The following is a 15,947-nucleotide window of genomic DNA, read 5'->3' as shown; positions in this document are numbered from 1 at the left end:
GAAGAGCCAAGGAGCAAATCTAAGATCTGTGCCAATGTTTTCTGTGGAGCTGGGCGTGAGTGTGCAGTGACAGAGAAGGGAGAGCCAACCTGCCTGTGCATTGAGGTATGGGAGCAGCACAGGTCCTGTGTCTGGGACAGGTGGCACCACCATCACCCCTCAGATGAGTTTCTGTCACTGGAAGGATCCCCTGATGGAATAAGGCTATGGCTATTTTGAAACAGCTGCAAAGTCACAGTGGCTCTTCAAACAGCAGGACTGTTTCCAGTGTTGTGTGGGGGAAGAGCCCTGCAGGGTTCCCAGATACAGTCTGGGACTCACAGCTGTTCTGCTTGCAGGACTGCCTAGGGTCTTTACACGCACAGGAGACTTTTGTTGGGAAAGCCCAGGGGGGTATGGATGTGCAGCTGGCTTTGAAGGGCACTCTAGGGAGTGGTCTGTGAGCTCCAAGACACTCTGCCCTCACTGGCGCCTTGTTTGAGGAGGTTACAAGCACCCTACTAAAAATCAGCTTTTGTAAAATGGAAATAATTGTGGTAGAGTGCTGTAAGGATGAATAGCTGTATCCAGCAGGGAGTCAGAGATGATTAGAAGAGTCTTTCCCAGCTGTAGGGACACAATGTCTCCCTACTGTGCTCTGCTCTGTGCCTTCAAAACATTTCTGCCTGGCTCCTGGAAATGGCCCTGTGGCTCTTTGTTCCCCCTTCCCTCAGAGCTTGCAGCTCTGGCATGACCAGCCTGGGCACTGGAGAGTGAAATGCTCTGTTAGTAGGAAGAGAGTCTGTCACTCTGGGTAGGCTTGGCCAGACCAAAAAGGACACAAGAGAGAAGCTCATAGCCTGAACAGTGGCACTGGTGAACTCTCTTTGCTGTGGGCTGTGCTGTTTGTTCATGGCTGATGGCTTATTCTGCCATTTGGTAGCAGAAGAGTGGAGCAGAGTCTGCAGAGAGACGCAATGGAGCCAAGCAAGCACAGGTGCAGAAACCAGAAGCATAGAAACACCTCTGGGCAGGCATGGCCATGGCACATGGAGCAGCAATTGCAGGATTATGCTCCATATTTATGCTGAGCACTGATTTCTCTGCAGAGGTCTGATTTCAGAAAGACTCCTGTCATGCTGGTGGTGATGGAAACTGGGATGAAGTGAGGCCTTTGAACTCACACCCACAGACCTCCCTGTGTGGGTTTTCCTGGGGTAATGATGGGTGAGTTAGCCTGTTCCAAACACAGGGCCAAGGGGACTATGCCAAGGACTTCTCCTGAGCTGGGCTATGGTGGGACTCACCGAGCAGTCCCCAGGAGGCAGGTGAAAGGCTGTGTTCTCTGGCTCTCCCACAGAAATGCAAACCTCACAAGAGGCCTGTGTGTGGGAGCAATGGCAAGACGTACCTGAACCACTGTGAGCTGCACCGTGACGCCTGCCTCACCGGCTCCAAGATCCAGGTGGATTACGATGGCCACTGCAAAGGTAACCCTGGCAAGGAGGGCTGGCTACACTCTCAGGGACAAAGAGCTGGAAGAGAAGCATGGCATGATGACAAGGCAAGGCAGAGGCCTCACCAGCAAGACCTTGTCCCACAGTTGCTGAGTGGGGTAAACAAGGCAAGCCTCTGAACAGGAGCCAGATTCAAGCAAGAGTCCAGACGACCAGGCAAGCTGGCAGTGATGAAGTAGGCCTGAAATCAAGTTGTGAAGTCAGGGCTGGTGACTCTGGTAACCAGAATCAGACAAGAGGCAAACAAGCTCATAGTGATGCAGCCTGTGGCGCCAATTCAGCCTCCTGCTGGGTTCAGACTGCACGGGGTCCAGATAGCACAGTCCTATTGGGGACAGACTGTCTGATTCCCAAGCAGCTCTCAGCCACAGGCAACCTTAGCAAGCTTAAGGGATATCAGCTCTTTAGTGATTATCAGCTCACTCTGATTTCAGCTCTCAGCTTGCTAGGTGCCTAGGCAGGGAGGCAGACACAGGGGGAGAGAGGAGAAGGCAGTTTAGAGTTCCACAGCAATGTCTTAATTGAATCTTCTGTGAAGGGTTCCAGTGACAGCTCTTCTACCAGAATGGGCCTAAAACAGGGTACAGGGGGATCAGAAATGGTCCAATGGCAAGGGTTAGAGGAAAGTGACCTATGGGCTTCCAGAGAGATAAGCAGGGGTCCAAAGGCAAAACAGGGGCTTCTAGCCATTCACCATGACTTGGCATTTCCTATCTCTAGGCTTCTGCTCGCCACGGGGCCCTTGCAGGCCCTGTGCCTGCTACATAGCAGGGCTGAAATCAAGGTGGGAACACAGCCACCAGGACAGAGCCTGGATCAACAGTCTATGGAAGAGACTGGTTGCAACAGAGCTGGAGGCAGGCATGGCTACAACATGATAATCACAGGCAAGGACTAGGAATTGAGGAATCAGATATGAAATGGAGCCTCATGGTTCACAGTTAGAGAGTTTGGATGGAGGCTCTAGGTGAGGCCAGCAGGGTTATTAAGGCCCTCATTAGTGCACTCAAAATCCTGACACCTTGACTGTGGGGGGACCTTGGAGCTATTGCTTCCCCAAGCTTCTGGGAGTGTGGCACTCAGGAGAGCAGGGCAAACTTTTGCTCCTGCTGCCTCACTCTAAGCTTTTGGATTCAGCCAGGTAAATGTCCCAGTTTAACTGCTGAGGAAAAGTCATGCTCTGAGGATCAACTCCTAAAACCAATACTATCATCCATGTTTCTAAGGAACCTCAATAACTTTAGGAGCAAGGATTTTGCCCCATCAGTGGGCCTGTTTAACTCACACACATACCAGCTGCATGGTTTTCTTGTGTTCAGACAGAGTTCATGTGTTTAAATGTGTGCCCACTGTCTCTTACCCTGTCACTGAATACCAGGAATAAAAGTCTGGTGCAGTCTTCCTCATTTCCTTCCATCAGATTTATAAACATTGATGAGATTGTCCCTGAGCCTTCAATTCTTTGGTCTAAACTGTCTTCAGTATCTCCTCATGGTCCAGGGATTCCAGCCCCTCAATCATGTATGTGGCCCTCATATATCCAAAGACTCCCAGGTTCTTCTGCTTTTACCCATGGTGGGAAGAGATTTGTATTGCTTCACACTGCATCAGAAATGTCCTCTTCTGTCTTTCCATTAACAGAGAAGAAGTCTGAGAATCCAGCTGCAAGTCCAGGTAAGAAGCTGTGTCCTGTTTGGCTGAGGCCTCTGTATGAATCTGTATGCTCTGGGAGATGGGCACAGGGTGTGCTGGAGAGGTGCAGAGCTCTGTGTAAAAAGCACATCCTGCATGGGCTGTACAAGAGTCTGAGTTGATAAATCAGCTGAAAGGGGATTGCCCAGCTCTTTACTCTTGGGTAACCTTTCAGAGCTCATACATCTCCTGGGCTTTTCACTGTGCTGGGATGTCTCAGGGACTCAGCATAGACTAGGTGCAATGAAACCCAGTTTGCCCCCAGGGACTCAAACTGTGAGGGATGGAGCATTCTTTTAAAAGGAAACTTTGCTTTAGGAGTGATGAACCAATGGGTGCAGAGGCAGAGAGTCAGGAGGTACAGCTGAACTGCCTCTACCATCAGCCATCAAGATGATCTTGAGTCTCTTCTAACCTAAATGATTCTATGATCACCTAAATTTTAAGTCTCTTCGATTCCCTGTGCTTGGTTTCTCCCCTTATGCATTGCCGTGTGTACTTAACACTGGATTTTAGGGCCATGGCTTGTCATCAGGAGAGCCTTTTCCTATTCATGAACTCTAAATACTGGAGCTGTATAATCATCAACTTTAACTTCCTATGACAGATGAGAGCAAAGTCTCACACAAACTAAAGAGGAAGGACCATGTCAGAGCATGGCCACCACCCTAAAGCAGTTTTAAAGAAGTACAAAATGAAACATGCAGAATCCCTATAGAGATTATTTTTTTCATCTCTGCATCTGCTTGTGATAGTAGTCACTGCATTCAGAAGATCCTTGATGTGTGCAAGTGACATGAATGCACACTGATTCCTTTTCTGGCTTTGCTGACCACTGGGCAGCAAAGGTGTGACGATTCCTAGCTAGGCTTTCAGTTTTGTTTCTAAATCACAGTTTGTACTAGCACACAAAGTGATAACTGCCCTGGAGAAACCTGTGACACTGGCAAGCACTGTGAGTGAACAAGCCCAGCCTGACCCCCTCTCATTTCCAGTCAGAGTGGACAAACCAGGGCTTTGAAGAAACAGTATTTCCTGAGATAACAGGCCCTAAAATTCAAGTCTTGGAGACAGAGTGGTAGAAAGGCTTGCTCAGTCTAGTCCTCCCCCTTGCAGAGGATAGAGGTTTTGGTATTTTAGGGTTGATAGCTGAATGACAATTCTGTGCAGTGTCGGGAAGCCCGGGGACATTGTCAGTTACCTTCCTCCCTCAGTCTGGGACTCTTCACACCAAGATGAGTCAGCTCCGGGCTGTTCTTCCACGAGCTTCAGGAATGGGAAGGAAGAGCTTTGGCAGGAGTGTTGTTTTCCAGCCGTGCCACATGGTGTCACCAACAGCCCATCCACTATTCAGCACATGTCAAATCTGCTTGGATCTGGCAGTGATGTAACCGCAATGACGGGACCAAGGGGCTGCAAGCTGCCATCAGGGCGAGCTGGCTGCCTTTTATTTCCAGTCCTCTCTTTGTGATCTCCCTGCCACCCTGATTTCTCTCACTCTTGTTTTTCCTTCTGCTGCACTGTCTCCCATCACAGTTGTCTGCTACCAGTCGGACAGGGACGAGCTTCGTCGCCGGGTGATCCAGTGGCTGGAAGCTGAGATTATCCCAGATGGGTGGTTCTCCAAGGGCAGTAACTACAGTGAAGTCCTGGACAAATATTTCAAGGCAAGTAGAGCAGCACCTGCCTCAAAGCCCAGACAACATTTCTTGCCTTGCCACTGCATGACAGCTGCTGTGCCCCCAGCTGAGAGGCTCCCTTGTGTGATGTGCCTGTTGAGCTGGGGACCAGAGGGATCTGCTAAGTCCTACAGCCTGATGTGCTATGGGCTGCCTGCAGCAGCCACTGACTGAGACACTGACACAGCTTGTGACAACCAGATGTGGAGCATCTCTGATTCCTGGTATCTGACCTGCCCTGGGGAAAAGGAAGAGGGCAAGCCACATGTGCCTGCAGCAGAGTAGAGAACTAATCTTGGGTAAAATGCCAGAGGAAAAGAGGTGAAAGTGCTGGAAATGCAGGAAGCTGTCGTAGGGGCTGCTGATTTTTTGGTCTAGATAGTGCCAAGGCCATGCTGAGATGGATATAAGGGACATTTGGGGGCTTCAAGGAATATGTCCCAGTTGTGGCTGAGAGCTGGCAGTTCCCTAGTACTCTGTAGAGTGAAAGCCACTCGAGTCTTGGGCCTTGCAATAATCCTGTTCCTCCCTTCTCCCTGTCAGTCTATCCCTCAGCCCATCTGCACCCCCTTCTGTAACCAGCAGATCCCAAGCTTCTCCTATGCTCCTGCCACATGCCCTGCTGTGTCCCTCCCCCTCACGCCTGGCTCCTGACAGAGACTTCAAAGCATTCAGGATGGAGCTGGAGGAGCAGGTGGGGAAGAGGGGAGAGCATTTAAATCATGAGCTGTTGACAGCCAGAGATTAATGGTGCCTGACAGGAGTTAGCGCTGCAAGCAAATTTGCCATGGCAATGGCACCCCCTGGTGAGACAGAGGAGCTGGTCCCCTCTCTCCACAGAACATCCTCACATTTGCAGTGGAAATCCACTGGCCCTGGGTGCTCCTGTCAGTGCCTGCCAGCACCAAAAAGCAGCAGTGTCCTGTGTTAGTCCCTCTGCTTGCAAATATGCTGTCCCCAGCCACTTTTGCAGGGTCTCCCCAGGTCATGGGCTTTGCTGAAATGCATGAGCCAGCCACAGGCTTGTTCCACTGTCACCACACACCCACTGTCCCCACGCCTGTCAGCGTGCTGGTGATATCCTGAGGCTGAGCTCAGAGGCAGGCAGCCTCACGTTCTCTTTACTGTCCCACTTTTTCTAGAGCACTGATCCCAGCCACTGGGTGGGAGATGTTATGGCAAAAAATACCTCTGCTTGTACCAAAGGGAGAATTTCCATGGGCAAGGTCAACAGTATGAGGTTCAGTAAGGGCAAGTGTCAGGTCCTGCATTTGGGTCACAAGAATCCCAGGCAGAACTACAGGCTGGGGAAACAGTGGCTGCAAAGGGGGCTGGTGGAGTCACCATCCCTGGAAGGGTTCAAGAAACAACTGGATGTGGCACTTGCTGCTGTGCTTTAGTTGATAAGGTGATGTTCAATCAAAGGCTGATGATCTTGGAGGTCTTCTCCAACCTTAATGATTCTGTGATTCTTTATCAGGTGGTAATCCACCTTTTCAACTGCCTTATTCTTTAAGCTTTGAAACATTTTTAAAGCAGAATTCAGAGTTTGGAACAACTTGGGACAAATCAAGGCAAAGCAAACTAAATGGCTTCAAACACACAGAAATTTGTGTCAGCAACGAGTGCCTGCTGTTATTTGAGGAATTTGTCCTGCCAAGCTGTGGGGCTCGTCATGCCCTGCATTCCTGCAAATGGCCTGATTCCTGTGCTGCATGTAGGAAACACTGGAGGCATAGTTGAAATGAAGCTTTTCCCTTTTCTCCTTGATGGGGAGGTTTGTAGATGTGGCATTAAGCTTTTCCCTCCTGGAAGCCTGACTTGTGGGGCTCACTGGGATGTGCTTTGCTTGTCAGGCAGGTCATGACCTTGAAGGACATTATTTCAAGAGGAGCAAGACTGGTAGTAGGAAGCTGCTCCATTTTGGAGAATCTCTGTGGGAATGCCTTAATGTAGACCAACTTTGAAAGGCAAGAAAACTCACTTAACAGTCTGGGTCATTAAGAGAACTGCAGTCATTTTCACAATAAAAAGCAGCTTCAAAGTCTAGTGGAAGTTACCATGTGGAGCAGTCACACAGGATTATTTCCCTGGCCCTAGATGTTTCTCCTGAAACACACAGAGGTAACAACAGGCAGTGTGTATTCCAGCATTCCTGAGAGCGCTGCACAAGGAGCCACAGCGACCTGCCCCAATCACACAGCAAAAATTAGGTGGCAGCAGTCTGTATGCAGGATTAATTTTCCCCTCACAGCAATGCAGCTGTCTCTGAGGGGGCACAGCAGATCCTGCTGAGTGCCCAGCGCTGCGGTGTCACATCTCCAAACAGGAAAGCAAAATGCAATTACTTCTTTGGGAGTACAGCCAGGATTTTGGGGCTAAAGCTGCTGCTCTTCAGTGCCAGGAGTCTTGTCAGGACCTTAAGAAGTTGATGGTGAGGTGTTGTGCTATTGCATTAAATTTTTTCCCTGGTATCAGCAGAAATTTGCTTCCTCTGATTTTTCCCTTTTGTCACTGTCAGAGTCCAGGCACAGCTTTGGAGTTACACATATTGGAAAGCTGACACCTCCCTGAATGCAGCTGGTCTGCTCTAAGGCAGGAGGTATATAAGAAAGCTAAGAGCTGGCTGAAACAAAGAGAAGAAATAGGGTTAGAGCCATAAATCAAGCAGCAGGAGGTGAATGAGAGGCAGTGTAGCTTATCTGTGAGAACAAGGCTAGGATCATTTCTGTCTTATTCTGAGGCTAATGTGGATATGTTGCTGCTTTTCTCTGAGCCTCTTTCTTTGAGAAAAACAGGGATAATGGAACTTGTCTCACTAAAGCTTCAAAATGTTATGTAGGTATGGAAGAAGGAGGGTACTTTGAACTGATAAATGAGACCTTCTCACTTCTTCCCCTCTTCCCCTACAGAGCTTTGATGATGGTGATTCTCGCTTGGACTCCACTGAATTCTTGAAGTTTGTGGAGCAGAATGAGACTGCCATCAACATCACCACCTACATGGACCAGGAGACCAACAAGTTGCTCAGGTGGGCAGTGGACAGGATGCCAGAGAGAGGGCCAGGGAGGCAGATGTGGTAGAATGGAAGATGGAAATTCACTCATGGTAAATATCAGCTAGGGCTTGCACTGGCAGAGTTAACTGTGTATGAAGTGGCTTCCAACTTAAATAGGTGTGAACACACAAGAGGAGCAGTCCTGTCTCTACCCTTCATGTTAGGCACGTATTCCATTCCTCTTTTGCCCTAAAAGTAGCACTTGTGCAGCCAGAAGGGAGTTGGGTAACAGAAGATTTGTCCTCTTCTTTCTATTTCCTAATAAATTAGCTTTCCTGGGACTGCCCTCTCCTTTTGCCTAATAGCTACATCCAGTGCAAGGAAGATGGTGGGAAAACAACATTCATAGGCAGCTATGGTTTGAGAGGTTTCCCTCTTTCTTTGTCTGCCACTGTGTGAAAAAAATGCTGCTTGTGGTTCTGCTGTACTTGCATCTCTACCTGTGTGACAGCATGCAGATGTCAACAAATGTGGATGTCCCATTCCTGCTGTTCTGAATATCCCCCCACTGCCCAGCCCGCTGCCAGACAGAGAGTATTTTGTGACTGTCCTTCTTTTCTCTGTATCCCATGAGGTATCCTTAGAGAAGCCACTTGTGCCAGACATCTTGGAGTCTCCATAGTTATCACTGGTTTTAGTCACCTGCACTCTGAAGACAGTGGAGCAGGCACTGGCCTAGCACAGCCCTGTGCAGAACAAGCCTCTGTGTTTCCTTTCAGGGGACTCTGCGTAGATGCCCTCATCGAGCTGTCAGATGAAAATGCTGACTGGAAGCTCAGCTTCAATGAATTTCTCAAGTGCCTCAGCCCATCCTTCAACCCACCAGAGAAAAGTAGGAACTCCTCACTTATCTTGGGGAACAAGAGGGGTCCTGGGAAGGGAGGAAAAAAACAGAGATCAGCTTCAGGCCAGACATTGGGTGCTGTAACTCCACAGCCAGAGATAATTTTAATATATGCCTGCCTCTTATCCAACAGCACCCTTTGTCCCTGCATTGTTGAGAGTACTGCTTTCACTATCCCAGAGCTCCTGCAGCTTTTGTAATAAGAAAGGTTTGGATTTTAGAAGCAAGGACATAGGTTGAATGGGTATGGTATGCTTGTAAGATCAAGGCATGTATTTAACAGTGCAGAGGTCAATCATGTGAGGAGTTCATGGCCAGATAACTTAGGAAAGTCAGACCAGACCAAAGTCCTGCTATGCTCTGCCTTTCACACAGAGAGCCTCCCTGATGACCATCTCAAAGTTCATTATCCTTCCAAATCATTTCCCCAACTTATCCTCACCTAGATCAGAAAAACCCAAGCTTTCATTTCAGGGGTTCTTTTCTTTGTGTAACAAATTAGGAAATTCAAACAAATCCAACACTGAGATTTCATTTGGAATTGAGAAATTGAAATGTGTTCTTCTGATGAAGAAAAACAAAGGGTTTGACTTTCCCAAATTATATTTTGGCTGATTTCACTCACCAAATTCAGCATGAATATTTTAGTCATGAGGAAACTTCTGATGGTTGGGGGAAGGAAGGCTTCCCCTTCAACCAAGGCATCTCCAAAGTATGTTGTCTTTAGCCTGCTTGCCCTCTCACAAGCACTGCCTTTGTTTTGTGCCTCTTCAGAGTGTGCCCTGGAAGATGAGACCTACGAGGACGGAGCAGAGACCCAGGTGGAGTGCAACCGCTGCGTCTGCGCCTGTGGCAACTGGGTGTGCACCGCGATGACGTGCGAGGGTCCGTATGCTGCCCAGAAAGTTACTGTGTGTGGGTCTGGGCTAAAGAATTCTCACTCTGTGTCCTTCCAAAGGCACCAGCTATCCAGGGTTCTTCTCTCTCCAGCTTTTCCTCAGCTTCTCCATGGCTGGTTTCTGCATAACCCTCACTTGTTCCGTGTTAGTCAAACCCAAGCTGGTACTGTTCCAGAGGTCAGAAATTATGTAACTGGGCTCGGGGCAATGCTGATGGGGTTTGTAGTTTGGATTTGGTGTCATGAAAATTCAGCACAAGTCTTCCAGACTAGAGCTACTCTGCATCCTGCTGTGCAAACCAAATAGGTCATTGGCTGCTACTGTACGTGTAGGGGTGAGCAAGTCAGGATATGTGTCCATATCCTCACTGTATCTGCATTTATGGAATTTGTAAAACAGGATCTAGGATCCTGTCCTGATCAAGAGGGGATATAGGAACCTTCATCCAATGCCAAGAAAGCACTTTAGCTTCTTGCCACAAAAACTGTAGAATAATGCTGATGAAGGGAGATGGTGCTATAGTAAGGAAGGGTTGTTTGTTCCTCTTTTGGAAGGCCCTTAAACTTGCACAGCCAGGTACAATTGTGAGAGGTTGTGGTGCAGTTGTGAACAACAGCTCTCTGTTTCACCTTCTCACACATAGTTCAGGGCCAGTGGAATGCCACCTTTTCCCTGTGTTGGCAAATGTATGGGTCCTTCCCAAGGAGCCACATCCATCCTCCCAGCATGGTGCTGCATTTCTCTGGCCTTCTCCCCTAGAAACTCAGTCCTTGCTGCATTTTTATATCCTTCTTCCCTAGAAACCAGGCCCTTGCAGGAGCTTTATTTCAGTGCTGTGTGGGACCTGCCAGGCGTACACTGGTTCAGATCTATAGCTTGGGCAGAGTAGGAGAGGGAAACAGCAGCAGTGCGTACAGAGCTTTTCATGTTTATCTGATCTTCTGCAGCAGAGGCTTCAGGATCACCTCAGCTCACACTTAGCTGTAGCAGCAGGAACTCACCTGAGAAAAGACAACTGTAGTATTAATAGAGCTGCCAGAGGAGCTGCATGTAGGTGTCATAGATTAAGCAACAGAATGAGAGACTCTTTTTGTTGCCTCCCCAGAAACAACCTTCAAAGTTGCTATGCAACACCTGTTCTTGGTGCCTGCTTTGTTCCCTGCATCCATGACAGAAGCATGCAATGGGATAACGATTCCTTGACTTTCTGCCCATGTCAGAGCAGCAGAGGAGTTAGAGGCTATTGTTGGAGGAATAATGAAACTGAAGAATCAGATCAAACACATCAGCAAGTTACATCTTCATTGAGTAAAATTACCTCTTCATTAGATATCAGTTATTGTACTTAGGTTGCACTGAGCTTCCATTTATTCCCTTCAAGAGGCCAAGATGTTTGAGCTAATTATAGGTGTTTCTTTTCAATAACATGCAACCTCTTCTATGTGGCTTTATTATCAGTCACATGGGAGAGAGAGACAGGGACAGATTGCACACCCAAGTTGTGAAGTCCCAGGCAGCCACAAAGCCTGTTCTCTTTCTAAGAAACCAAGCCATACCATCCTCCAGCAAAGGCTTCCTAAGCTTGAGGGATGCTGTGCCTGACCTGCCTCTCTTTGCTCTTCACAGTTCAGCATCTGAAATTTGCATCCCCTGTTTGTGAAACACTAAACTCCATTTCTGCTTCTAGGGAGGAATGAGAAGGTGCCTGCTCAGAGACACCGACCTGATCAAGATTTGACTGAGGAGGAGATGGCCAGATACGTTCAGGAACTGCAGAAGCACCAGGTCAGCATGAAGCTGGGAAGGTCTGCTTGCACTGAGCCTCCCCTTGCCAGACGGGTTCCTTCTGTTTCTGTCACTAGGAGACTTCTAGAAGTAGAAGGGAGTAAGAGATAGAAGGAGGAGCAGAGTAAATGTCTTGCCTGTGGGGACAAGATCAGGTGTGAGGCTTTCAGCTACAAGCCAGTGTTGGCACTGTCTGTGGATGGATCAAATACTTCAGAGCACTACCAATTCCTGTGTCAGTGCAGAGCTTCACTTCTGTGCTCTCTTTTCTCTAGGAGACGGCTGAGAAGACCAAGAGAATGAGCACCAAGGAGATGTAAGGGGCCTCCACAGCGGAGGAGCCCAGGAGGATGGGCCCAACCTGCCATCCTGTCCTCCAGTGCTGATCTCAGTATGCACAAGTGTCTGCTACAGTTGCCCAGTCACAGATATTTACATGTATAGCGATGGGTTATTTGTTTTGTAATACACAAAGAATGGGGCCAGGAAAGGGGAGCAGAGCCCACCTGTTCAGGGAGCTTCATTGCTGGGACCTTGGAAGGCTGGGAGGGACTTAGGGCAGCCTCTGGGGCCCATCCCCAGAACAGAGAGCTGCTCCCTCCAAAAGCTAACAGGGATTTCTTGTTCCTCTGGATCTGGGGAAAGGATGGAGGTCAATGCTGGATAGAAAAGGGGGTTTCAGTCAATACAATTGCCAGCACCACCCTTGTCTGCAGAAATACAGGCCTGGCAGTTTTGTGGCTGAACACGTGTGCTGCAGGGCACCACTATCCAAGGACCTTACCCTTTGCTTCGAGCTCCTCAAAGCTAGTCAGCCTGGTGTGACACCTGGGACTCGTGGTGCCATGCTGGCATAAGTCCAACACATTCCTCCTTGCTTTCCACCAGACCGTCCCCAGCAGCTCCTCCAGTACACTGTGGGCTCCAACACAACATGGTTCCTTTTGACCTCATCTCACTCTTTCTCTCCCTGCCCCCTCCTTAGAGGTGCTATCATATTTTTTTCTTATCACATTCACATGCTGACTCCCCTTTTTTTTTTGTTTCAGGTTTTTTATTATTTTATTTCCTATGGTAGTGATTCAGCTTTTGTATGTTTTGTAGCTCTAGATCTTTCAAGAAAACCCAGCGTGTGGGTTTTTGTTGTTGACAGTGCTGTAATGCCCATGCACAGTTTGTATTGCACTGTGCTCAGCTGCCACAAACACCACAGGCAAATTGTGAGCCTTGCACTACAGGGTATTTCCTAGCTGGGGGACAGCAGTGTCCCTCATGGGAAGGAGAGACAGGGTTGGATGTAATTAGTTTCACCAGACACAGATTGCCACTGCAGCTCTCTAGCTCTCACTCTAGTAGCTAGCATTGACCGTGTGCTCAAATCTGTGCTCGTGCCTCTCTAAATTGCTCAAAGCAGTCTAGAGACAGAGGGACCAGACAATCCCAATAGTACAGTATCTTAAAGCTTAACTATGTAGAAAACTGTTTAGTTGTGCTGTTGGCATCATCTTGGGCTTTTCATCTTCCTCTGGGGTGAGGCAGCAGTGTTATTCTTTGATTCCAGGTAGGAGTTTGGAGTCAGGGCTGGAAGCCTCATTACTGACACATTTCTCAATGTCATTATCAGACCACCTTTGAGCACTCTCACATTCCTTCATGGGTCAGTTTCATCCCACATGTTTCTCAGAGCATTGATCCTACATGTAAATGAAATGCTCTTTTGTTGATAGTCACCTCTGTAGCCTGAAGCTCAGCTGATTTTCTTATGCAGTTGTCAAATGTACTTCATGCACACCTGAACATCCATGTTCCCTTCATGCCTGTGCTGTGCTTCCCAAGCAGTTGCATGTGCCCTGATCCACTACTTGTGACTTCCATCTTTCTGTTTGTGAGCAACTTCAGCAGTTGTTGCTGTGTATCTTGCAGCCCCTGTTGCTTGCTCAAGCAAAATTCCACTTGCATCTGCAAAAGCATGTCCAGTTTGAGTGAAGATCAGCAGGACTTGAGTCCCAACCTCCCCTTCGTGCACAGTGCTTTCCTTAAAGAGGAGGAATGAAGTATAGGAAAAGAAGAAAGCTTGGTCCCTTCTGTGCTCTTTCCCATGAACCAAATGTGTTAAAGGCTGGCTGGTCTTTGAGCTCTGTTCCTGATGTGAAGCCAGAGGACTTCCATTAACTTTGACATTGTGCCACCTTTCCAGTGAGAGCTATAATGTACCCTGGCATTGAGGTTTTGGTATCATAAATACAGGAGACTGTTTTTGGGGGTTTTTTTTCTCATGAGGGCCTGGATTTGAGTAGCTGTCACCTGTGAAGGTGAGAGGAATGAGTCCATGTGAGCTGAGGGTAATGTGGACAATGCTACACTGGGACAGAATAATTGTGTTCTGGTGGCACTGGAAGAAGTGGTTGGTGAAATAGGAGCACCCATTAGGCATAGGCTTGCTCCTTCCCAAGAGTATGAGCGAAAGGGCTTCATGTGCTGGATCTGGAGTCACAGGAACATTGTTAATAATGTTTTGCTTTATTCCAGCCCTGTTCTAAAAGGTAGTTAGTGCCTCCCAGATCACTTCCTTCCAGCTTGGGTTGTTAAAGTGCCTTAGAGAAAACACAACAGCTTGCCTTAAAGGCTTTCCCTGGACAGGGATAACATCTTGTTCAGTCAGGAATATCTCCAACTGTGAAAACCAGAGCATGTGCAGGAAGGGGAGGCGAATGCATGGCTTCAGGGCTTCTGCAGGCTGCACTGTGCTGTGTTCTCTGTCCCCTCCTGCCCGCTGTGGCTGCGCAGCCGTGTGGATGGGGGTGGCTGCTGGGGCAGCCAGAGATGTGTGCGGGCAGCTGAGGCTTCCAGAGCTTGCTCTTGCACTGAGGGCGGAGGGACGGGCTGCGGTCCCCGGCAAGCGGAGCTCTCCGAGAAGCCATACAACAGATGCCAGGGTAGCCTAGGGCAGCAGCTGGGAGTGCAGCAATAGTGCCTCTGCAAGGGGCTGCTGCTGCCTCTGGAGCCTCTTCCTCCTTGTGCCCCCACAAAGGGACGTGGTGGAAAGCAGGGCCCCTTCTAAGGGCAGCAGTTCTCAAAGGGGACCAAAACACCTCGGCAGCCCAGACTGAGCAATGCTCAGGCTTCTGCAGGCTGGTCACTCACTAACTCCTGCAGGCTGCTGGGGAAGGAAGTGCTGAATTTCAGCCATTGCCCCTCTGGGACGATAGCTGTACAGACTACAAGGGGCAGGGAAGGTGTTTTGTTTTGTTTTTCCCAAAATACCAAATTTAAGCAACAAACGAAAAAGTCCCACTCCTCCCTCTATATTCCCTCCTGTATGTGTGTGAAATTTATCAGTATTCTGTAGGTTTCCTTAGTGCACTTATTTTACTTGATTTTGTAATTTTTTTGAAGCAGGGGGGTTTGGATATTACTGCCAAATAAATGAAACAAAATTTAAAAAATAACACTTGTTTGGTTTATTTTTCACAAGCCACACAACTTGTTTTCAAATCTGTCTTTGCACACTCATACACAGATCTCAGTGTGTTGGACAAATGTAAGACATGACTGTTTCTGTTTTATAGCTGGGGAATCAGGTGGAAAGAACCCATAGGCAAGCAAAAACAATAACTAGAGGCCTTGAGAATGTGACTGAATAGTGAAATAGCCTTCAGTGGTGGTGTATGACAGAGGATGTGCCCTACTATTTATTCATCTCCCCAGCAATGCCACTGCTGTGAGTGCTTCTGTGCAGATAATGGTCTGACAGAAGAGAAAGCTGCCTTGCTTTGTTCCACTTGGTGTGCTCCTTCCAAAGCTGTTTACAAAAGAAAACCAAACAACTCACAATCATTGGCTCCTCCATGTTGTTTTTCACACCAAATGGCCTCTTTAGCATGGACCAGCTGCTGCACATGCAATTTTTCTGTGGCATTCCCTGCCCGTTCACTGCTCAACTGCACAGTGAGGCTGCTTTATTACTGCAATTTCTACTGTGAGGATTCCCCGGGATTTTAAGAAGAAATGAATGGAAGCAGCAGCCACAAATTTAGCTAGGTGGCACTACAAATATTTTGCCTTGTGCTCCATGCATATTTACTGAAGCAAAGTGGTTTTGAGGTGGGAGAGAGGAAAAGCAAAAATTCTGTTGCCCACTGCTTGTAGAGGCCTGGGAAAAACTCTGACCTGTTTATGGAGTTGTGCATATCTGAGTACTATATTACTGCACTATACCCTTAATCACAATTCTCCAGTGCTGTTAAGCTTCAGGTTTAGAAATAGGCTATTTAAGTGGTAGATCAAGAGACTGAACTGCATTTGTAAGGTATTTATTAACTTTAGCTCTGAAGACAGGAGGAGACAGATCTATAATAAGACTCAGTCCTGAACCATGTTACAGGACACACCTTGAGGAGAACCAGACTTAAAGCACTACAAAAGACAAGAGCAAAATCCAGATGACCTTACTCTTGTGCTTACATAAACTGTCCTGGAACAGCGCAGTATTTG

The 15,947-nt window shown here is 48.1% G+C and overlaps 1 protein-coding gene across 1 annotated transcript in view; it reads left to right on the top strand.

The window, feature by feature from the left end:
- FSTL1 (follistatin like 1) overlaps nucleotides 1–14,902 on the top strand; it is a 53,190-nt gene extending 38,288 nt beyond the window's left edge. Inside the window, exons 3-11 of the mRNA XM_064722604.1 lie at nucleotides 1–105; nucleotides 1,340–1,469; nucleotides 3,138–3,170; nucleotides 4,725–4,855; nucleotides 7,780–7,898; nucleotides 8,645–8,757; nucleotides 9,544–9,654; nucleotides 11,356–11,453; nucleotides 11,729–14,902. Coding sequence (XP_064578674.1) covers nucleotides 1–105; nucleotides 1,340–1,469; nucleotides 3,138–3,170; nucleotides 4,725–4,855; nucleotides 7,780–7,898; nucleotides 8,645–8,757; nucleotides 9,544–9,654; nucleotides 11,356–11,453; nucleotides 11,729–11,773 — 885 coding nt within the window. The 3' untranslated portion in view covers nucleotides 11,774–14,902. The remainder of the gene's footprint in view (nucleotides 106–1,339; nucleotides 1,470–3,137; nucleotides 3,171–4,724; nucleotides 4,856–7,779; nucleotides 7,899–8,644; nucleotides 8,758–9,543; nucleotides 9,655–11,355; nucleotides 11,454–11,728) is intronic.
- Nucleotides 14,903–15,947: the final 1,045 nt, after the last annotated feature.

This window comes from Zonotrichia leucophrys, chromosome 1 (genome assembly GCF_028769735.1).
Source record: "Zonotrichia leucophrys gambelii isolate GWCS_2022_RI chromosome 1, RI_Zleu_2.0, whole genome shotgun sequence".
NCBI lineage: Eukaryota > Metazoa > Chordata > Aves > Passeriformes > Passerellidae > Zonotrichia > Zonotrichia leucophrys.
This window is presented reverse-complemented; position numbering and strand designations above follow the sequence as displayed.